The following is a 22,970-nucleotide window of genomic DNA, read 5'->3' on the forward strand; positions in this document are numbered from 1 at the left end:
GAAGAGGACTGGAGTAGGGTGCCATTTCCTACTGCAAGGGATCTTTCCAACCCAGATATCGAACCTGAGAAGGGAAGGTTGTTATTCTCTTGAGCCTTAACTTGAAGCTGATAAGGGGGATAGTATGGGTTCCCAAGATCTTGTATTGAACAACAAATTACAGGATTTTAAGGTTTAGCCAGTAATTGTTGTTTCTTTTGTACTACTTACAGCACTTAACACATTCTGCCGTATCTCTATAATATGGATCGAGTGCCTTGGTTTTAACCTGCGAGCTTTGTAGGTCATCTTGAGGGAGAGGAGTTTAGCCTCTGTACTTACTCTCACTTTACCTACTCGTGTGCACTCTCTCCCACTTGCCCTCACTCTTACATTCCAGTTCCTCAGAGGAGAGGGAATGATAACCTGATTGGTTGAATTCTTCTAGAGCCTGTTTGCTAATAGTCCAGACTGTTGTCTGTTAACAGTTACAGATGCCTGTGTGGCCCACTCTGGCACTTTCTGTTCAGTGTGTGCGGGAAGCAGAGAGGGGTAAACTGACCAGGGCCCAGCTATTCTGCTTCTCTTCCTGTCTTGCTGCTTGCTTGCTTGTGGACCAACACAATCAGGATGGGCATGCAGAGAACAGGCCCACCTCTCCTCTCACACCATGTGACAGAATTAGCTGAGCCAGGGCTTGTCCTGCATCCTGGCCAACCTCTCTCTCAGTAGCTCTCCCGTAGGAATTTTTGTACTAGTTTCTGGCCAATGATCCTGTTATTTGAATAATGGGAGGTGTAGGATAATTTTTCATAACCTTTATAAGACCTTTCACAATATCTGGTATCAAAGTGCTCTAAAAAAATGTATGAATGTGAACTGTACACTCAAAAATGGCTTAGATGATAAATTTTATGTCATATGTATTTTAACACAAAAAGAAAAAAGTTGACTGTTACTCCACTTTGTAGACTTTTACATGTAGATCTTTGTTACCTTTGATACATTCTTATATCATGTACTTCATTAGCTAATAGTAAATATGAAAGATTACACTGTAAAACGGCTTTATTCCTCTTTTACTTATTGTATATACTTATGAGCAAGTAGGTTGTTGAGAAATAGATTTCTAGGCCATATTTGATGGTTAAAATGTTTCTTTTGTGGTTATGGGGTGACCCAGAGAACAGAGGTAAAGTGGTAGGAGTTACACCTCTGCATTATTTTCTGATCTTGGTGTCTTCTGAGACCAACTGACTTTGTTCCTTTGTTGTAACTCTCATTCCTTTGGGCTGTTTTTAGTCTTAGCCTCCTTAGTAACAAAATAAAGTGAAAAAGTGAAAGTATTAGTTGCTCAGTCGTGTGAGACTCTTTGTGACCCCATGAACTGTAGCCCGCCACCTCCTCTGTCCATGGAATTCTCCAGGCAAGAAGGGGATCTTCGCTACCCAGGGATTAAACCCAGGTCTCCTGGATTGCAGGCAGATTCTTTACCGTCTGATCCACCAAGAAGCCCATTTTGCCATGCTCTCCTCCAGGGGATCTTCCCGACCTGGGGATGGAACACGCATCTCTTATGTCTCTGCATTGGCTGGCGGGTTGTTTACCACTAGCACCTCCTGGAAAGCCCTCATTTCTAAGGTGCCTTCAAGCTCTTTTTAAAGGTCTAAAGTCTCCTGGGAGCTTTATTTATTTTGTTTTGCTCTTGGATTGTTGGGCTTCCTATCTAGAGATAGGAGCTCCTCTGTGCTGTATTTATGTATTGCTTGTTCTGTATTAGCTTTAACTGAAATGTTATCAGGAAGAGGTGGTGGTGGTGGTGGTAGTTCAGTCACTAAGTCTGTCTGACTCTTGTGACCCCATGGACTGTAGCCAACAGGTTCCTCTGTCCCTGGGATTTTCCCAAGAAAGAATACTGGAGTGGGTAGCCGTTCCCTTCTCCAGCGGGTCTTCCTGACCCAGGGATCGACCCTGGGTCTCCTGCATAGCAGGCAGGTTCTTTACCGACTAAGCCACCAGGGTAGTAGCTTTGTACTAAGATGGTAAGTGAGATACTTGCTTTAATGGGAGGTTTTAATCTCTTGTTTTTCCAAAGCTCTTGTTTCATCCCGTTTTGTTGTTTGTTTTTTTTTGCAGTTTCAAATAAATTAATTTTTTTTATTTTATTTTTAAACTTTACATAATTATATTAGCTTTGCCAAATCATCCCGTTTTTTTTTTATTGTTTGCATCGCAGGTCTTGATCGGGGAACTGAATATAATTTCCGAGTGGCTTCTCTAACAGTCAATGGTACAGGTCCAGCTACTGACTGGCTGTCAGCTGAAACTTTTGAAAGTGACTTAGATGGTAAGAGCAACAATCAGCAGGATTGGAACAGTCTGGGTACTAACTGAAGTCAAATGAGTCAAACTATAAAGGCATAGATTTTGGGGTGTATGTGGCTAAAATCTGTGAATTTTCGTGGATTATACTGCTGTCATTCCTATAATACAGCAAGTCTCCTGAAATGTATTTTTTATAGTGGCCTTTTGAGAACTGTCCCTGTAAGTAGAACCAGAACAAGTAAAAATGTGCAGGTGCTTTAAGTCTGGCTTTTTTATCAAGGCCATTAAGTAGGCGGATGATCTAAAATTTAAGGCTGCACCCTGTAGACTGGCCTTTGTTTTAGTTACAGTTTCCCTTTTCCCTTAGTCCTAGAAACCTCGCCCTTTTTCTCACCAGTTTATTCAGTGACTCCATATGAGTGCGTGTATGTTGCCTTTATCAGAGACAAGTGCTGCGCTTAAAAGGCAAAAGACCTGGGTACTTAATGTAATTCTTTGTTTACTGATTTTTAAATAGAGGTAGGAATTTATGCCTTGAGATAATGTGTGTGAACGATACTGCAAATTGCTACCTTTTAAAGCCTCTTAGTCTCCCACCATTTAAATCAATTTGTGGTTCTGAGTTTCATATTTTCTGACTTACCATATTAGTTTGGGGAGTAAATAACTGATATCATCACTGTCAGGTGAAACGTGATCACCTGTTGACAGCAGGCTTCTATTTAGTGTGCTGTGCCTTTCTCATTCCACCTGGTGGAGTGTGGTAATCAGCTGTGGGACCAGGAGGAGTGGGCAGCAATGGAAAGACAGTTTATTTTTCTCCATTGGGAAGGCTCTTGGACCTCTTTGTCTTTCCTTCCAAATTATAATAATCCTGCAGTGTCTTGTGTTTCGGATTGTTTGAGTTAGGCTGCAGTTAAACTGTGGCTGTACTTCACTATACATACAGATTCTCTTTGAGAATTCTTGGCCATAATGGAAAAAAAAAACTTAGCCCCAGATAATTTGGTAGAAGCCTAAACACCTTGCCCCAAGGACAATGAAATATTACAAAGGAAGGTGCATCTGAATCTCATCTTGCTCTCCTCTCCTTCGCAGAAACTCGTGTTCCAGAAGTGCCTAGTTCTCTTCACGTCCGCCCACTGGTCACTAGCATCGTAGTAAGCTGGACGCCTCCAGAGAATCAAAACATTGTGGTCAGAGGTTATGCCATTGGTTATGGCATTGGCAGCCCTCATGCCCAGACCATAAAAGTAGACTATAAACAACGCTATTACACCATCGAAAATCTGGGTATGTATGCTAAGTAAAGGAAGTAACTGCGTGTGTGATTTGTTTCTAACTTTTTATTGTATATTTTATTTTTATAGAAAGCTTTCAAAAACAGTACAGTTTTTATTCTTCACCCAGGTTCCCCAGAGGTTAACATTTTATCACATGTGCTTTATCTGCTGTGTACCCAATGGTGTGTGCTCAGTCATGTCTGAATCTTTGCAACCCCATGCCCACTGTAGCTCCTCTGTCCATGGGGTTTTCCAGGAAAGAACACTTGGAGTGGGTTGCCATTTCCTTCTCCAGGGGATCTTCCTGACCCTGGAATTGAACCCGTGTCTCCTGCCTTGCAGGCATACTCTTTACCACTGAGCCACTGGGGAAACGCGTTTTGTCTGCTATATGTACCTGATTTTGTTTTATCTCTCTCGGAACCATTTGAGAGTAATGATGCCCCTCCACCCACTAATGCTTTAATGTCCCTTTCCTTAAAATGAGGGCATTTTCTAATATAATCACAGTGCAGTTATCAAAATCAGCAAATTAACTGTGAGATAGTATCTGTAGACTTCATTTATATTTTGCTAGTTGTCTCATCAGTGTCCTTTGTAATGAAAGAAAAACACTGTTTTCTGGTGCAGGATCACATGTATTTACTTAGTGTTTCATTAGTTTTCTTTCATATGGAACAGTTCCTTTATTTTCTCTTTTATGACTATGACATTTTTGAAAAGTACATTTATGCCTTATAGAATGACCCTTAATTTAGACCTATGTACTAGTTCATCATTATATTCAGCTTACACATTTTTGGAAGGAATAGCATAGATGTGTGTATTCTTGTCAGTACACCATATCAGGAGGCAGATGAGAGCCTAATGCTACTGACATTAACCACTTGGTTAAAATGATATCTTCAACATTTCTTCTCTATAAAGTTATTATTTTTTCCTTCATAACTAAAAAGTACCTTGTAGGGAAATACCTTGAGTCTTTATAAATATCTGGTTTCTTGTCAAACTTTTACTCAGTAGTTTTATCATCTTCAGTATCATTATTATGGTGTTTCTCAAGTGGTGATTTTCTAATTCCATTATTTCTTCTGCATTTATTAGCATTCTTTGATAAAGAAGAGCTTTGCTTCTCTTCCATATTGAAGGGAATGGCCAATGGGAATCTCTCTATAACTAGTTTCTCTGTCCGTTTGACATCTCCTGTCTTTCTTTGAGCACTTTCTTCCTTTTTGATTCAGTAAGATGTTTCAGGCTTATCTGGTATTTTCCTAGCTTTTGCCCTTGAATTAGCCATTGCTCCTTGTTTCTTTTATAGCAAATGATATTTGGAAACAAGTGTTTGAGTACTATTCATGCTCATTGTTACTAGGGTAGAAATCCTGAGGAATCTGTTAAAAAATACTACTAAAACTCTAACTGAGTTTAAAAGGGCACAAGGTATAAAGTCAATATGCAGAAAGAGTTGTATTTCTACATACTAACAGTAAGCTATTTATATGTGTGTGTGTATGTATGTATAGGAAATCTGTACACTGAAGAGTGGAAAATGATTGCTGAGAAAAATTAAGACTTAAATAAATAGAGATACCATGTTTATGGATTAGAGGACAGTATATTATAATGACAGTCCTCTCTAATGCAATCTCAAGTAAAATCCCAGTATACTTTTTTCCTGGACATTCATAAACTTATTCTAAAGTTTACATGAAAAAAGTGAAGGAGCAGACATTTTTTAAAAAAGACTAAAGTTTAGAAGACCCATACTATGTGATTTCGGGACATATTATAAAGCTGCAGTAACTGAGACATTGTGGTAGTGTTGGTGTAAAGGTTAGGTGTTACAGATCAATGGAACAGAATAGAGTTCAGAAATAGATATATGCTCAATTGATTTTTGACAAAAACGCTGAGATAATTCAGTGGAAAAGAAGATAGTCTTCTCAACAAAAGGTGCGTGAATAATTGGATAACTCTGTGAGAAGGAAAAGGAACCTTCATTGACTCTTACACCATACACAAAAACAGACCTAAACAAATAACTAAAACTTCTAGTTGTTGTTGTTCAGTCGCTTGGTTGTGTCTGACTCTTTGCGACCCCATGGACTGCAGCACACCAGGCTTCCCTGTCCTTCACCATCTCCCAGAGCTTACTCAAACTCATGTCCATTGAGTCGGGATGCCGTCCAACCATCTTGTCATCCCCTTCTCCAACTGCCCTCAGTCTTTCCCAGCATTAGGGTCTTTTCCAGTGAGTCCATTCTTCGCATCAGGTGGCCTAAGTATTGGAGCTTCAGCTTCAGCATCAGTCCTTCCAATAAATATTCAGGGTTGATTTCCTTTAGGATTGGCTGGTTTGATCTCCTTGTTGTCCAAGGGACTCAAGAGTCTTCTCCAACACCACAGTTTGAAAGCATCAGTTCTTCAGTGCTCTGCCTTCTTTGTGGTCCAACTCTCACATCCACACATGACAACTGGAAAACCCATAGCTTTGACTATACGGACCTTTGTCAGCAAAGTTATATCTCTGTTTTTTAATATGCTGTCTAGTAGAATACAGAAAAAAAGTCTATGTGACTTTGGGGTACACAGGGATCTCTTAGTATGCAAAGAAGTACAAATTAAAAAAATGAAAAATGAATAAATTGGGCTTCATCAAAATTTAAAACTTCTACTTGGAAAGAGACCAGTGAGATGAAAAGGTAAACCACAGACCAGGAGAAAACATTCATCATTCAAGTATCTGACAAAGAATTTGAGTCTGGAATATGTTCTAAAATATTTTTTAAAAACTCGGAAGATAATAGTCCAATAAAAAAGTAGGAAAAAGATTTGGATGGACAGTATACCAAAGAAGATGATATATGAGTGGACAGTAAGCACATGAAAAGATTCTCAGCTTCATTAATTATCAGAGAAATGCAGATAAAGCCACAATGAAATATCACTACACAACCTCTAAAATTGCCAAAATTTAATAGACTGATAATACCAGATATCAGCAAGGATGCAGAACTGGAACTCATACTTGCTGGTGGGCACTTATGAAGGTACAACTGCTCTAGAAAACAGATTGGAGGTTTCTGAAAAAGTTGACTATACAATCCAACATTCCCACTCATAGTTACTTAACCAAGAGAAATAAAGACACATATCTTCACAAAGATTTCTACACAGATGTTCATAATTGATTTATAATAATCTAAAGGGGGTAAACAAGTGATGAATTGTACTATATCCATACAATGGAATACTGCTGCTGCTGCTAAGTCACTTCAGTCGTGTCCGACTGTGCGACCCCATAGACAGCAGCCCACTAGGCTCCTCTGTCCCTGGGATTCTCCAGGCAAGAACACTGGAGTGGGTTGCCATTTCCTCCTCCAATGCATGAAAGTGAAAAGTGAAAGTGAAGTCACTCAGTCGGGTCTGACTCTTAGCAACCCCATGGACTGCAGCCTACCAGGCTTCTCCATCCGTGGGATTTTCCAGGCAAGAGTACTGGAGTGGGGTGCCATTGCCTTCTCCGACAATGGAATACTAGTCAGCAATTAAAAGAAATGGGTTACAGGTACACTCAACGACATAACAAATCTCACAAACATTATGCAGAGCAAAAGAAGCAAAACACAAGAGAACACATACTGTGTTAATACATTTTCATGAAATTGCAGCATGTGTGGCCCTTATTTATAGTGACACAGATGAGTGGGTGACTAGAAAGCGAGGAGGTGGAATTGACTGCAGTCGACTGGCAATAGGAGAACTCTTCAGAGTGTTCTCTTCAGGGAATATGTGCTGTGGTCGTGATTTGTTTTTGTTGTTTAGTGCTAAGTAGTAGACTCTTACACAGGCATATGTATTTGTCAAAGCTAAAAAGGTACATATAAATGGGTATATTGTGTTATATATAAATTATTACCTCAAAGGTGAGTTACAAAGCCAACATTTTGAGAAACAGTAATATTTTATAATAGAAAATGAATTGCTTTAGATAGGCATATTTTTCCAAATTAAATATCATTATTGAGATCTTTCTTTGAAAGGCTTGCCTTTTAATTTAGAATCTTCCTGACCAACCTTTTTTATTCAAATTTATTTGTAAAAGTCTTTCCTAAAGACAATTTTAAGTGTCTAATAAATGACTTAGGGCTTCCCACATGACTTAGACAGTAAAGAATCCACTTGCAATGCGGGAGACCTGGGTTTGATCCCTGGGTTGGGAAGATTCCCTGGACAAGGAAATGGCTACCCACTCCAGTATTCTTGCTGGGAGAATCCCCATGAACAGAGGAGTCTGGTGGGCTACAGTCCATGGGGTCACAAAGAGTTGGACACAGCTGAGCAACTAAGCACAAGAACAAGCGATAAATTACTTAGGGTCATCTTTTCTGGTAGAAGATAAGCAACAATTTAATGCTTTAGTCAAAAACAGAGTAGCCTTTTTCTTTTTCCTTTCAAGAAGAAACAGCACAGCTAATCTGGGAAGTGTTCCCCACATGAACAGTCTTACAAGGCAGTTGTAGGAGAGCAAAGGAATAGGCTAGGATAAAAATACTTCTGTGGTCACCCACTCCTACTGTTTCCTTTACAAAACTACTGAAATGAAAATCCTCTTTCAGTCTAACAGGAGACGGAAAGTAAAACACAGGAAACAGTGAGAAGCGTTGAAGTGTGTTCAGAGAAGGAGGAGGTGGTAAGGCACAGGGGAGCAGGCAGGGAAGAAGCCTGACTTGTACTTGAAAGACTGAGTGAGAATAGTGATTGGAAACGAGCTGAGAAGGAGCACTGCGTGTGCTGATGGCAGTAGACATATTTTAGTAGTAAAGAAAGTGCACATTGAGAAGCAGCAAAAAAAATTGATGTGGCATAAAGTAAAATAAGCTTGCTGTATTTATCAGATAGATTTAAGATACGTAAAATGTTGAACAAAAGAAAAGTCAGTGGAGTGGAGAAATACACATAGGAATGCATTTATTAATCAAACTAGAGCTCTCTCTGAGCTTCAAATCTATATAAACGTCTGCTTGCTGGGTATCTGTACTGGAATATCATAAATCATGATAGAATATCTTATAGTCTATCATAATTTAATCAAAATTAAAGTTAGTATCTTCTGCAAGCTTTCATTCAATCAGCAAATACCCCAGACACTTTGCTAGAAATAGAGCACACTATAAATAGAGAATCAAGCAGATGTGATCCCAATGATTAGAGATAATGTAATTTTTAAATAATTCAAATTGTTTATAAGGCTGAGGAGGAGAAATGAGGTGCTACAGGCTATGTATTTAAAGAGGTCATCCAGTCTGGGATGGCCCCTTTCAGATGCATGGGCAGTGTCTGAGTAAATAAGAGTGTTGTGTGTCCGCAGCATAGGGGACAGCTGCACAGGTTACAACCCAGTCGTAGGAGAGCGCACACCACTCGGTGGACTGAGAGGTGGCCAGTAAAGAGCGAGCACAGGGAATGAGGCAGAGTGGTGGGAGGCATGTAGATAGCATCAACAAGACTTGATCACTTATGTGGGGAAGGAGGGAGAGAGGGGTCTTAACGACTCCCAGGTTTCTGGCTTGAACAACAACGTGCATAGTCATGCCATTTATGAACTCTAGGGAAAACTGGAGCAGATCTGAAGGGGCGGAGGAAGGGGAGAGAAAGATTTGAGACATCCAATAGATGGAGATGCCCAACAGACAGTTGAACAGGTCTGGTGCTCAGAAGAAAAGTCAGGACTAATTTGCATTGGATCACACATGTATGCTAATCCAACCAAGGAAATGAATGAAAGCACATGGGGAGAGAGTAAAGAGTAGGACTAGAAGGGGGCCTAGAATCAAGTCTGGAAAATGTGTATTGTGATTCTTCTGTCCCCAATCTCAATGAATGGCATCACCTTCCACCATGTTGTCCATATCAGCACCTTTTCCTGCCAGTCAAGTACTAAGTCTTATTTATTCCATTTGTTGTCAGTTCTTTCTCACACTGGAAGACCAGGTACCTTTATATATTGCTCAATGGTATTTAGAAAATGGGCCACCAAGCAGCTTCTGAAGAAATGAAGGCCACTTGAGGTGTGGCCACCTTGAAAAACTGCCCAGCTTTACCAGAAGTGAGTGGTGTGGGTCAACTCCCCACCCTACAACGCTTCAGTGGAACCCCATTCTTCATTTTGAGACTACACTCTTGAAGTACCTGTACTAAACCTTGCCTGGATCAGGAATGTGATAAAGCGGGGTCTTCCTGATTTGCCTTAGCCAATAGGAGAATGAATGCTATTCCAACTATATAATACCCCTCTTTTTCACCAAATCTAACTAGCAGCATTTTACATGATCATCATCTTAGCCAGTTGAAATCCTGGGTCATGTCTTCTCCAACCAAGAAGTCTGCATGAAAGCTAGATGAGGTTGGCATCCCAATGAGAGTTAAGGACCGTCAGCAGTTAACTGGTTTAACAGTTTCTCTCCTACTTCTCTAGCTTGGCTGTTTCAATCGCTGCCTCCTTCTGAGAAGGAATGGGGTTTGTTTAAGTCCAAGCTGCACCTGTGGGATTCCAACACATGGAAATCCTACTTATTCTTTTTAATCCAGACTCTTCTCTATACAGTAACATCACTAAACCACTGATGACTTGAAGCCAAGAGAAGATTCAGGAACAGTCTCCCTTGCTCCTGGGACTACAGGAAGTTGATCCCAGCCAGTTTTTCTATAATCTGTATTCTCCCATTTCCATTCCTCCCCACCCCTCAGAATAATCCCACATAAAAAAATTTTAAAGTATGACCTGGCTTTTATTGGAGACTTCCTTGGTGGCTCAGACGGTAAAAGCATCTGCCTACAATGCGAGATACCCAGGTTCAATCCCTGGGTCGGGAAGATCCCCTGGAGAAGGAAATGGCAACCCACTCCACTATTCTTGCCTGGAAAATCCCATGGACAGAGGAGCCTGGCAGGCTACAGTCCATGGGGTCGCAAAGAGTCAGACACAACTGAGCAACTTCACTTGACTTGGCTTTTATTACAATTAAGATTACACACAATAATCTGTGAATTTTTAAAATTCTGTAGTGAGAGTTTTTTACATGTGTCCACTTGTTTCTTTCCTTCAGATCCCAGCTCTCACTATGTGATTACCCTGAAAGCATTTAACAACGTAGGTGAAGGTATCCCCTTGTACGAGAGTGCTGTGACCAGACCCCACACAGGTAAGGTATCCTGCCCATCCCTGGTTGTCCGCATATTTTCCAGCAGCTTAAGTAGAATGTTAGCATGAGGCCTGCCCCGTGGGTATCAGTGGAAGGAAAAGGATATGGCAGTTTAGGGTCAGGCCTCATAGGAGGATAAATGGGCTTTCAACATGGAAAGTTCTGTTAAATCCTGCTTTGCTTTTTAGAAAATACTAATCCTGTCATGTAAACACATCTATGTAAATGTATAGCATATGTTTTTAATATATTGGGATCTAGAAAGCGTAGTCATGAGAGAGTTAAAAGTGATTTTTCATCTTTTGGTCATGTGAGTTATAACTAAAAGGAGAAAAAAGTTAAAGGATCTCCATATCTCTGAGAAAATATATAGGTTATTAATGGAATAAATGTATTAGATTGATAAATCCAACATTTTCTTTATTAGTACTTGAATTAGTTGGGAAAGTATTTTTCTATGTGCTTTTTATAAGTTTTATTTATATAGACAGTATAAAGCTATATGTAGCATCCATTTGATAAACTGTAAATTTATTACAAAAGAGACCAAATATTTATTGCTTTTCTTTGTAATTTATCTATTAAAATATCTTTAAAAGAATGATGTAAAATTTCTGTAGATATGTAAAACATGATTTAGATCTAGATCTGAATGAGAAAATTTACTGAAGTGAATATATTAGAATTGTAAATTTTTCTAAATGGTACTGGAAATCAAAGAATGTATCACTTTCAGTAATATTCTTTTGTTTCTTAAAACAAAATTGTGACTTTGTATTGCCTGCTGTGTATTCTGGATGCTTTGCATACAGTACGGATTTGGCATTATCCGTTTTAAAAAGATAATCTCTGTCGCCTGTTTTTATGCTTTTACTTAACAAGATCAATACCATTACTGCATATTTGATAGTTCTGTCTTCTGCTCCTGCATGCTTACAATTTATAAGTTCTTTTAAAAATAGCTTTGGTATGTCAGAAAAGAAAAAACATAAGATGAAAGAGAATATTTAAATAAAGGGTTTGCTACTTTCTTAAATCAGTCTGTAATAGGGAAAAAACAAATTTGGAATTATTTTCTCTTATGTGATTTAAAAATATAGAGTGGCTACAAGTACACAAGAGGAAATGTTCATAAGTTACCTAGCTGTCTTTTCTAAGAGTTGTTACAATAAGAAAAAATCTCGCAGTCTTAGTGATTTTTGCACCTGAAGGTGCATTTTCTTTAGCTAATTGGTATGTGTCCTGATCTTTGAACAAAGCCCTTGATTATTATGTGTGCTGTTCTTCTGTTATTTTTAGTGTTCATTGGGTAGGAAATACACAGATGGAGATTATTGCTTTAGCTTGGCAATTATTCATAAATAAGGCCCCTGCCGTCTCAGATTTTAGGTTATAGGAAGGACTAGTCACCATAGCTAAATGGGATACCCATTTTAAGACCTTCACTTAAAATAAATCAGTGTGTGTGTACTTAAGTAACTGACCAAGAGCTGGGAAAGCGCATTGGATGCTTCCATATTACCGCGCGTCGTGGTGCCTTTGGGCTCATTCTGGCCTTGTTTTGACGGTGCTGCTTAGAGAATATGTCTGTTGCGTATGGTTCAGGACAGCACATGAGTATAGACTTTTCCTTCTATCAAAAAGTACTCTGATTTCTTAAGTTCGTAAAGGCTGTGTCACTTAAATCCTTGATAGCTGGGGCATTTCCCAAAACTGATTGGGATTAATCAGTGGGTTGTTCTCTGAGTCTACTGGGAAAAGTATAAAATACTTCCTCATGTTATCAGCTTACCTTTCCTTCATGAATAGTAATGCCCCTGGGTTCCCTTTGCTTTACTTGAATGTAAGCCATGTTGTGGTACTGCTTTTAGACCCTGGGCATCAGCAGATCTGAATTGGACCCTATGTGGGTTTCAGATACACCCAGTTCCAAGACCAGGCTGAGTTTCCACTGGCTGATATTCAGATTCAGATTTTAGAGGAGAGGCCCTTACATGTCCAGTGTGATAAGCAACATCCCCAAAAATTCAACCACATTCACTGAAATACCAAAATAGATCATGAGCTTTGTGTTACTTATTTAGGAAAAATACCCTTGATTTTAAAAGCAGTTTTCTTCTTTTAATGATCCTTTTTGGATACAAGGTAGAATTTTCAAGTTATTTAAAGAAAAAATTTTAAGACAAAGAAAAGAAGTTTGAATGATGTGTGCTGTGCTTAGTCACTCGGTCGTGTCCGACTCTTTTCGACCCCATGGACTGTAGCCCACTAGGCTCCTTTGTCAGTGGGAATTCTCCAGGCAAGCATACTGGAGTGGGTTGTCATGCCCTCCTCCAGGGGATCCTGCCAACCCAGGGATCGAACCCAGGTCTCCCACATTGCAGGCAGATTCTTTACCGTCTGAGCCACTGGGGAACACTGGATTACCAAATTTTATTTACCTATTCAATATACACGCAGTTTACAGTAGTAGAAAATAGTTAAGTACTATTTCTCTAGGTGCTTTCCTGCAAGTGTTTCCTGAAAGATCACAAGTGGAAATATTATTTTAAATGAATGATGGTTATATATTAACTCTGGATTCTCTTTCTCTTTCTCCATTTCTCACCTTTCATTCCATTATATTACCTTGCATTTCCCTTTTATTTTTGTTTATGTTAAAATGCCACTTCCATTTTTAATTACTTTTTACCCCAGACACTTCTGAAGTTGATTTGTTTGTTATTAATGCTCCATACACTCCAGTGCCAGATCCCACTCCCATGATGCCACCAGTGGGAGTTCAGGCTTCCATTCTGAGCCATGACACCATAAGGATCACCTGGGCGGACAACTCCCTGCCCAAACACCAGAAGATTACAGACTCCCGGTACTACACAGTCCGATGGAAAACCAACATCCCAGCAAACACCAAGTACAAGGTACTGGCATATTCACTCTGGGTAAGAAAAGCTAATTATTCATACTTTCTGATTCTGAAGCTCTTGATTCATATGTTTCCAGAATGCTAATGCAACGACTTTGAGTTATTTGGTGACTGGTTTAAAACCAAATACACTCTATGAATTCTCTGTGATGGTGACCAAAGGTCGAAGATCAAGCACATGGAGCATGACAGCCCACGGGACTACTTTTGAATTAGGTATGTGTTGTCAGAACTTGGTCACATGGCATTTCTTCTCTTCACTAGATGCGAAAGCCAGGAAAGTCCGTGCTAATGTTGTACCACATCCGAAGTCATGAGGCGCCTCATCACCTCTCTTTACTACCCAAGGAAAGAACTAAGTGTGTGAATTGACATATTTACAGAACACAGTGAGAGCAACTACAGCTGGAGTTCAGTGTTTGCTTTCCCAGCTGAAGAATTTTGGTTTTTTCATCATTGTTCAAGAACATTAGCAAATAGCAGAAAGAAATAATGCAGAATGTACTAGAGTTTAGGAATCATGAGACATGAGTTCAATTCCAAGGTCAGCCTCCTACTGACTATATAAGCAAGTCATCCAGCCTTTCTTCCATCTGTAAAAGAGGGGTAATTGCTATCTTTCTACTTGATAGGGCAAAATAAATTACCCAATAAATGGTAAGTAATAAAGCACCGTGTAGACATAAGGAACTACAGTTTTTAACCTTGCCTTCCTGGAAAATTGAGATAGAAAAGATGAAGTAGCCTGCCCTTTACCAACACCATGCTTGCTAGAGCCTCAGCACTTTTACCAGAGCTCTCCTAAACTGCCCTGGAAGCTTTCTTGCAAACTGGTTAGTGTCTTATAAAGTCTCCCACTGGAGTATTCTTAGGGTTTTTGTCTGTAAGTAAACATGAAAGAAAAAATACAGCTAAGTAAATTAAAGGGAAAGCAAGCCATCTAATTTGAAAGTTTTGCTTGCTTTTTGCTCACTTGTAGGCCTGCCCTTCTGCCCCTTATACTTCCCTAGCATGGGGATGTGTGTAACCATTGGGAGGCTCTGTCTATTCCACCTTCCTATTTCTCTCCTTTATGTGAATAATGAAAAAAATGGAACTATAAAGTCTCTCCAGACTGGGTTTGGCCTTCATGTCTTATCTTTGGCACAGTTGGTTGAATTTCCTACAGAGGAAAAAAAAAAGGGATAGATTGGGAGAGAGAGAAATGCAGTGCACAAAAACTTAAATAGAACTTGAGTTTACTTTCTTTGCCAGTTTAAAAAATACCTTTGTGCTTTCATTCCAGCCCATTAGGTAATAAATGATATTCCATTAGGAGTTTACATTTCACTGGGCTTGGCTTCCTTCCATTTCATACCAGGAGAATTCTAGTATTTTAGGAAAAGAGTAAATGTAAGGATATACTTAATATGCTGATTTCCCAACTAGTATTAATACATTAAAAGTTTTCAGCCATAATATGGAAACATCAGGGGCTTCTGCAATGCAGGAAATGTGGGTTTGATCTCTGGGTCAGGAAGATCCCCTGGAGGAAGAAATGGCTACCCACTTCAGTATTCTTGCCTGAGAAATCCCCATGGACAGAGGAGCCTGGTGGGGCTACCGTCCATGGGGTCGCAAGGTCCAGACACGACCTAGAAACTTCACCACCACTACCATGGAAACCCAGACGCACTGTCGTTTTTATTTAATTGGCTTTTCTGTTCCGTAAACAGCTTTACATTTCAGAGCAATAAGCTTTAATGGTTGACTATCTTTTCAGTGCCAATTTAACATAATAAAACATTAATTTGTAAATCATTTATTCTTTGGGGGAATGGTGGTTTTCAAACATCATATTTGGTTTGGAAAGCCAACTATATATAGGTAGAGACAAAGTTACTTTACACTTAAAAATATTCTAACAAAATAATCCAAATTAGGGGAGAAAACATAGTCTTGGGCACATTATATGACTTTTCTCATTTTCTGTCTCCTGATCTACCAAGCAGGGACTGCAGGTGGCTTTTAATTTTACCTAACCGTCCTGCCTGACCTCCCCATCTGGGATGCCTGTTCTTTGTCCTCTCAATATGGTCTTTCCTCTTTGGTACTTTGCATATTCTTCTTTTTCTTGGGGCTATTTATAGACAGATAGTGAGTTCTTTGAAGCCAAGAGGCTGTACCTTTTATTGTGCCTTCTAAATGGAGAAGGTTGAGGAAATGGTGAATTCAGTTGAAATGAACAGGAATTACTGAAAGTGTTATTCTTTTGTAGTTCCTACTTCTCCGCCCAAGGATGTGACAGTTGTGAGTAAAGAGGGGAAACCGAGGACCATAATTGTAAATTGGCAGCCTCCCTCTGAAGCCAATGGCAAGATTACAGGTAAGAGGCCAGAGATGCCTGTGAGTGTGTCTGCTCCCTGCTCCTGCATTCTAGAAGAACACCTTGTTCTTGGGAGGAATGGGGGTCTCAAGACTTGACCTGGCCATTTTTTGGGGTGCTATGTATCATGATGGTCCTGGAAATTGAAGCAAGGGGTGCTGTTTAGTGACATAAAAAGGAGTCGCCAGTTGGTTGTTCTGACCCATATTTCATGAAACTCAGATGGGTGTGGGTTGCACTAGACAGCCTTTGGTTATGGTAGAACATACAGACTTATTTATTTTCCTCAAGAGAGCTATTCTCTGTCTTTGACTAGATGACCAGGGTCTTGGGGTTGAAGACGCTGCCTAATTCTACAGGGTGATACCCAATAAGTATAAATTCACCTCTTTTACCCCAAAGCTCAAAAATACCCGTTAGGCTTATAGTTTCTTTTTTCATCCAGGATTGCTACTTCAGCTTCCTGTGCTCTTACAACTCAAGTTAAAAGTCTGAGTTGGCCTGGACCTCTGACAGGACCTTGAATTTTCCCTTGGACTTCCAGAGTAGAAGGCACTATGCCTTCCTCATCTTTATCAGGGAGAAAAACCTGCCTCTGATCCAGATAATGTATGCTGTGGAGCCAGAGTTCACCTCCTGAAGTTCCTTTGTATGAAAAGGTGGCCTAAGGTGACTGCAGCCATGAAATTAAAAGATACTTGCTCCTTGAAAGAAAAGCTGTAATAAACCTAGACAGTACATTAAAAAGAAGAGTGACCTTTGTCACTTTGCTGACAAAGGTCCATATAGTCATAGCTGTGGTTTTTCCAGTAGTCATGTATGGATGTTAAGAATTAGACCATAAAGAAGGCTGAATGGCGAAGAATTCATGCTTTTGAACAGTGGTGCTAGAGAAGACTCTTGAGAGTCCCTTGGATACAACTAGATCAAACCAGCCAGTCCTAAAGGAAATCAACCCTGAATAGTCATTGGAAGGACAGATGCTGAAGCTGAAGCTCCAAAACTTTGGCCACCTGATGTGAAGAGCCGACTCACTGGAAAAGACCCTGATGCTGGGAAACATTGAGGACAAGAGGAGAAGGAGGTGACTGAGAATGAGGTGGTTGGATGGCATCACTGACTCAATGGACATGGGTAGGAGTAAACTGAGGGAGACAGTGAAGGACAGGGAAGCCTGGTGTGCTGCGGTTCATGGGGTCGCAAAGAGTCAGATACAACTGAATGACTGAACAACAAAGGAAACTGAAAAGCATTTCTTATCATTGTCTGACAATGTGGTCCCCTGGAGAAGGGAACGGCAGACCACTTCAGTATTCTTGCCTTAAGAACCCCATGGACAGTATGAGAAGGCAGAAAGATAGGACACTGAAGGATGAACTCCCCAGGTCGGTAGGTGCCCACTATGCTACTGGAGATCAGTGGAGAACTAACTCCAGAAAGAATGAAGGGATGGAGCCAAAGCAAAAACATCACCCAGTTGTGGATGTGACTGGTGATGGAAGTAAAGTTTGATGCTGTAAAGAACAATATTGCATAGGAACCTGGAATTTTAGGTCTATGAATCAAGGCAAATTGGAAGTGGTCAAACAGGAGATGGCAAGTGTGAATGTCAACATTTTAGGAACCAGCGAACTAAAATGGACTGGAATGGGTGAATTTAACTCAGATGACCATCATATCTACTACTGTGGTCAAGAATCCCTTAGAAGAAATGGAGTAGCCATCATAGTCAACAAAAGAGTCCAAAATGTAGTACTTGGATGCAATCTCAAAAACGACAGAATGATCTCTCTTCATTTCCAAGGCAAACCATTCAATATCACAGTAATCCAAGTCTATGCCCTGACCAGTAACGCTGAAGAAGCTGAATATTTCTATGAAGACCTACAAGACCTTCTAGAACTAACACCCAAAAAAGATGTCCTTTTCATCCTTTTCATTATAGGGGACTGGAATGCAAAAGTAGGAAGTGAAGAAATACCTGGAGTAACAGGCAGATTTGGCCTTGGAGTACAGAATGAAGCAGGGCAAAGGCTAACAGAGTTTTGCCAAGAGAACGCACTAGCCGTAGCAAACACCCTCTTCCAACAACACAAGAGAAGACTACACATGGACGACACCAGATGGTCAATACCAAAATCAGATTGATTATATTCTTTGCAGCCAAAGATGGAGAAGCTCTATACAGTCAGCAAAAACAAGACCAGGAGCTAACTGTGGCTCAGATCATGAGTTCCTTATTGCCAAATTCAGACTTAAATTGAAGAAAGTAGGGAAAACCACTAGACCGTTAGGGTATGACCTAAATCAAATCCCTTATGGTTATACAGTGGAAGTGAGAAATAGATTTAAGGGACTAGATCTGATAGACAGAGTGCCTGAAGAACTATGGACAGAGGTTCGTGACATTGTACAGGAGGGATCAAGACCATCCCCAAGAAAAAGAAAGGCAAAATGATTGTCTGAGGGGACCTTACAAATAGCTGAGAAAAGAAGAGAAGTGAAAAGCAAAGGAGAAAAGGAAAGATATTCCCATCTGAATGCAGAGTTCCAAAGAATAGCAAGAAGAGATAAGAAGGCCTTCCTCAGTGATCAGTGCAAAGAAATAGAGGGAAACAACAGAATGGGAAAGACTAGAGATCTCTTCAAGAAAATCAGAGATACCAAAGGAACATTTCATGCAAAGATGGGCATAATAAAGGACAGAAATGACATGGACCTAACAGAAGCAGAAGATATTAAGAAGAGGTGGCAAGAATACACAGAAGAGCTATACAAAAGAGATCTTCACAACCCAGATAATCAAGATGACATGATCACTCACCTAGAGCCAGACATCCTGGAATGCAAAGTCAAGTGGGCCTTAGGAAACATCACTATGAACAAAGCTAGTGGAGGTGATGGAATTCCAGTTGAGCTGTTTCAAACCCTAAAAGATGATTCTGTGAAAGTGCTGCACTCAATATGCCAGCAAATTTGGAAAACTCAGCAGTGGCTACAGGACTGGAAAAGGTCAGTTTTCATTCCAATCTCAAAGAAAGGTAATGCCAAAGAATGTTCAAACTACTGCACAATTACACTCATCTCACACACTAGTAAAGTAATGCTCAAAATTCTCCAAGCCAGGCTTCAACAGCACGTGAACCATGAACTTCCAGATATTCAAGCTGGTTTTAGAAAAGGCAGAGGAACCAGAGATCAAATTGCCAACATCTGTTGGATCATCAAAAAAGCAAGAGAGTTCCAGAAAAACATCTACTTCTGCTTTATTCACTATGCCAAAGCCCTTGACTATTTGGATCACAACAAACTGTGGAAAATTCTTCAAGAGATGGGAATACCAGACCACCTGACCTGCCTCTTGAGAAATCTGTATGCAGGTCAGGAAGCAACAGTTAGAACTGGACATGGAACAACAGACTGGTTCCAAATTGGAAAAGGAGTCAAGGCTGTATATTGTCACCCTGCTTATTTAACTTATATGCAGAGTACATCACGAGAAACGCTGGGCTGGATGAAGCACAAGCTGGAATCATTGCCGGGAGAAATATCAATAACCTCAGATATGCAGATGACACCACCCTTATGGCAGAAAGCAAAGAACTAAAGAGCCTTTTGATGAAAGTGAAAGAAGAGAGTGAAAAAGTTGGCTTAAAACTCAACATTCAGAAAATGAAGATCATGGCATCTGGTCCCATCACTTCATGGCAAATGGGGAAACAGAGGAAACAGTGACAGACGTTATTTTGGGGGGCTCCAAAATCACTGCAGATGGTGACTGCAGCCATGAAATTAAAAGATGCGTACTCCTTGGAAGGAAAGTTATGACCACCCTAGACAACATATTAAAAAGCAGAGGCGTTACTTTGCCAACAAAGGTCCATCTAGTCAAAGCTATGGTTTTCCCAGTAGTCATGTATGGATGTGAGAGTTGGACTATAAAGAAAGCTGAGCACTGAAGAACTGATGATTTTGAACTGTGATGTTGGAGAAGACTCTTGAGAGTCCGTTGGGCTGCAAGGAGATCCAACCAGTCCATTCTAAAGGAAATCAGTCCTGAATATTCATTAGAGGGACTGATGCTAAAGACGAAACTCCAATACTTTGGCCACCTGATGTGAAGAACTGACCTATTTGAAAAGACCCTAATGCTGGGAAAGATCGAAGGCAGTAGGAGAAGGGGACGACAGAGGATGAGACGGCTGGATGGCATCACCGACTCTGTGGACATGAGTTTGAGTAAGCTCTGGGAGTTGGTGATGGACAGGGAGGCCCGGCGTGCTGCAGTCCATGGGGTCACACAGGGTTTTACACGACTGAGCAACTGAACTGAGCATTCAGCTTTCCTTAGGAATCCCTTTCCTTAAATCCCCAGTCGTTATGTCATTTTTAATTTAGGTTTTAGAATTTGCCTCTTCCTTAAAGGAATTAAGTGTGACTTGACATGGATTACATTACATTTTGTGTTTAAAAACCAGAAATGATGCTGTCGGTGCCTTTTTGCACTGTGTACGCTTGTGGGTGTAGTTCTTCCTTCCTCAACTGTGGATGTAGAGCGCCCTCTGGTGGATGCGATCAGGTGATGTTTCACTGGGACTTCACCTACCTCACGTTCGGGAGAATCGAGCAAAGGTGGCTGCCCATCTCCTCGGAGTTTTTCTCCTGGGAAATCACATTGGTGACAGTTCAAATAGCACTGTCAGGCCATTGCTGATGGTAATGGCCATTAAGTTTTTTCAAAACTGCATTAACTTAATTGAAGTAGACCGCTGAAGTACAGAATGTTGGAATGTTGATTAGGATGGTTTCCTTATATAATTTCCTAGCTTTTGAGAGTAGTTAACCCTATATTTTTACCTTAACTACTTTTATTACTTCAGCTACTGATACAGATAATAATTTATAGTCTGGCACTGTTGAAATTGTGGTTTTCTCTGTATTATATTTAGTGTAGCATTTAAAATACTTGTTACTATTGTTAATCTAATCTGTAACTAGTTCTCTATTTGTGTATGCTGTGACACGTGTCTTTTATTGACTTACTGATTGCAAAAGAAAGAGCAGGAATAAGGTTTCTTTTTCCATTAATCCCTTTGGATAGGTTACATCATATATTACAGCACGGATGTGAATGCAGAGATACACGACTGGGTTATCGAGCCTGTTGTGGGAAACAGGCTGACTCACCAGATCCAGGAATTAACACTTGACACACCATACTACTTCAAAATCCAAGCCCGGAACTCAAAGGGCATGGGGCCCATGTCTGAAGCTGTCCAGTTCAGAACACCCAAAGGTAAAGGCCCCCAAACAGAGTGTTCCATTGTGTGTCTCTTGAGTGGGATTATGCGTGTACATGTCACTTTAGCATGTAGAGACTGTGGATGATACAGGAAATCCTGATGATGCGCTTACGAGCCACCGTGTGGGCATTTATCTGAAAATGATCCTACCCCCTGACCACCAGATCAGTGCTCCCTAGGTTACTGACCTGAACCTATCATTGACAGGGGAACTTTGACTCCAGGCTGCTCGAGGCAGATGAACTGCAGTGATCTAAGCCAGTCAGATCAGATGGGATTCTCTTGGTTTCCAGATAGAGTAGTAGCATGTTATTGTGATGGATGATTCTCTTTCAACACATGCAGGCTCTTAACAGTGAAAGGCTTGTTCACTGACCTTTGTACAGAGAAAGACAAAAGGGGCCCTTTAAAGAAAACTCTAGATAAGAAAGTGACAGTAAAATATTGAACCAGGTGAGCTTAGGAAGTAAGTCGGGGACTGAGTCTGTGGAAATATGGAAAACATACATGGATTTCTTTTCTGTTAGCACGAAAAAGAAGACTCAAGGTGCTTGGAAGTTTGCGGGGTTTTAATTTTTTTCCTTTAAAAATTCTGCCTGTCCCATCTTCAAAGCTTGTGATCCTTGCTCTTGTTTTTTTCTTCCCCTGTGCTTGGCCTGTTAGCGGACTCCTCTGATAAAATGGCTAATGATCAAGGTAAATGAGTAGCTGGCCTCTCTTTCCTTTCCTCTCTTTTGTGACCTATTATTAGCTTTTTGTTGTTTTTGTTTTTTCCTGAAAATCAGTACCAGTACTGTGTGTTAAAAATCACGTATTTATTGGCCAAAGTAGAGTTGAGTCCATGTTTGTGGCACCTGGGGTATCTGAAAAGCTGGAGAATCTACTTAGGAGCTAAACAGACTGGCAGGAAAAAAAAAAACTGGGTTGGACTTCTACAGATGTGAGGAGATAATCCTTAAATGTGGGTCAGATTATCCTTTGTGCTAAGATACTAAAATTCTGTGATACAGATAGGGATTTGGGCCATAATGAGAACACGTACACCAATTTGTCATATTTGTAGCATCTAGAGTTGTATTGATGTCTCTAAATGAAAAGTTAAATCAAATTCAATTGAATACCCTTTTTTCCTCCCTCAACAGAGAATATACAAATGTACCCTGCTGAGTTGTATGATTATCTTTCACAAAATTACTGCTCTCCATTCTCTTGTTGCAAGCTTAATTCAGGGCTCTTTTTCCATTTCTTCTCTTAAATCTATTTGCTTCTTTTATAAGAGGATAGAGACCGTGTACAGTGGAAGTTTAGGAAGTACGGGCCTCAGTGTCACGGTTCTGGAATTATCTGTCAGCATAGTCTCTTCACTGCAGTTGCTGTGGTGAGAGATAACTGGACTTGGTGATTTTCATCTCTTGGAAGAAGGCTAAAGTTGGTTCTCTGTTTTCTGTAGCAGGAGCAGTTAAAGTAAATTGGTTTCTTTTATTCTTTAAGAGTAGTTTTTAGAAATACAAAGTCTTTGGATCTTGGTTAATGGCAAGGAAGATTCAGAGTTTGAGGTTTCAAACTTTAGGGCTTTGGAAATGT

The 22,970-nt window shown here is 40.2% G+C and overlaps 1 protein-coding gene across 7 annotated transcripts in view; it reads left to right on the top strand.

Moving 5' to 3' along the window:
- NEO1 (neogenin 1) overlaps positions 1-22,970 on the top strand; it is a 238,422-nt gene that overhangs the window by 190,713 nt on the left and 24,739 nt on the right. For 5 of the 7 annotated variants that reach the window (XM_055536927.1, XM_055536932.1, XM_055536930.1 and 2 more), the window contains 8 exons: positions 2,216-2,326; positions 3,403-3,597; positions 10,697-10,792; positions 13,538-13,713; positions 13,796-13,934; positions 15,976-16,083; positions 21,185-21,379; positions 22,050-22,082. In XM_055536927.1, the coding sequence (XP_055392902.1) occupies positions 2,216-2,326; positions 3,403-3,597; positions 10,697-10,792; positions 13,538-13,713; positions 13,796-13,934; positions 15,976-16,083; positions 21,185-21,379; positions 22,050-22,082 (1,053 nt within the window). The remainder of the gene's footprint in view (positions 1-2,215; positions 2,327-3,402; positions 3,598-10,696; positions 10,793-13,537; positions 13,714-13,795; positions 13,935-15,975; positions 16,084-21,184; positions 21,380-22,049; positions 22,083-22,970) is intronic. The other 2 variants (XM_055536928.1, XM_055536933.1) reach the window with 1 other exon arrangement.

The sequence above is a fragment of the Bubalus kerabau genome, chromosome 10 (assembly GCF_029407905.1).
Source record: "Bubalus kerabau isolate K-KA32 ecotype Philippines breed swamp buffalo chromosome 10, PCC_UOA_SB_1v2, whole genome shotgun sequence".
Taxonomy (NCBI): domain Eukaryota; kingdom Metazoa; phylum Chordata; class Mammalia; order Artiodactyla; family Bovidae; genus Bubalus; species Bubalus kerabau.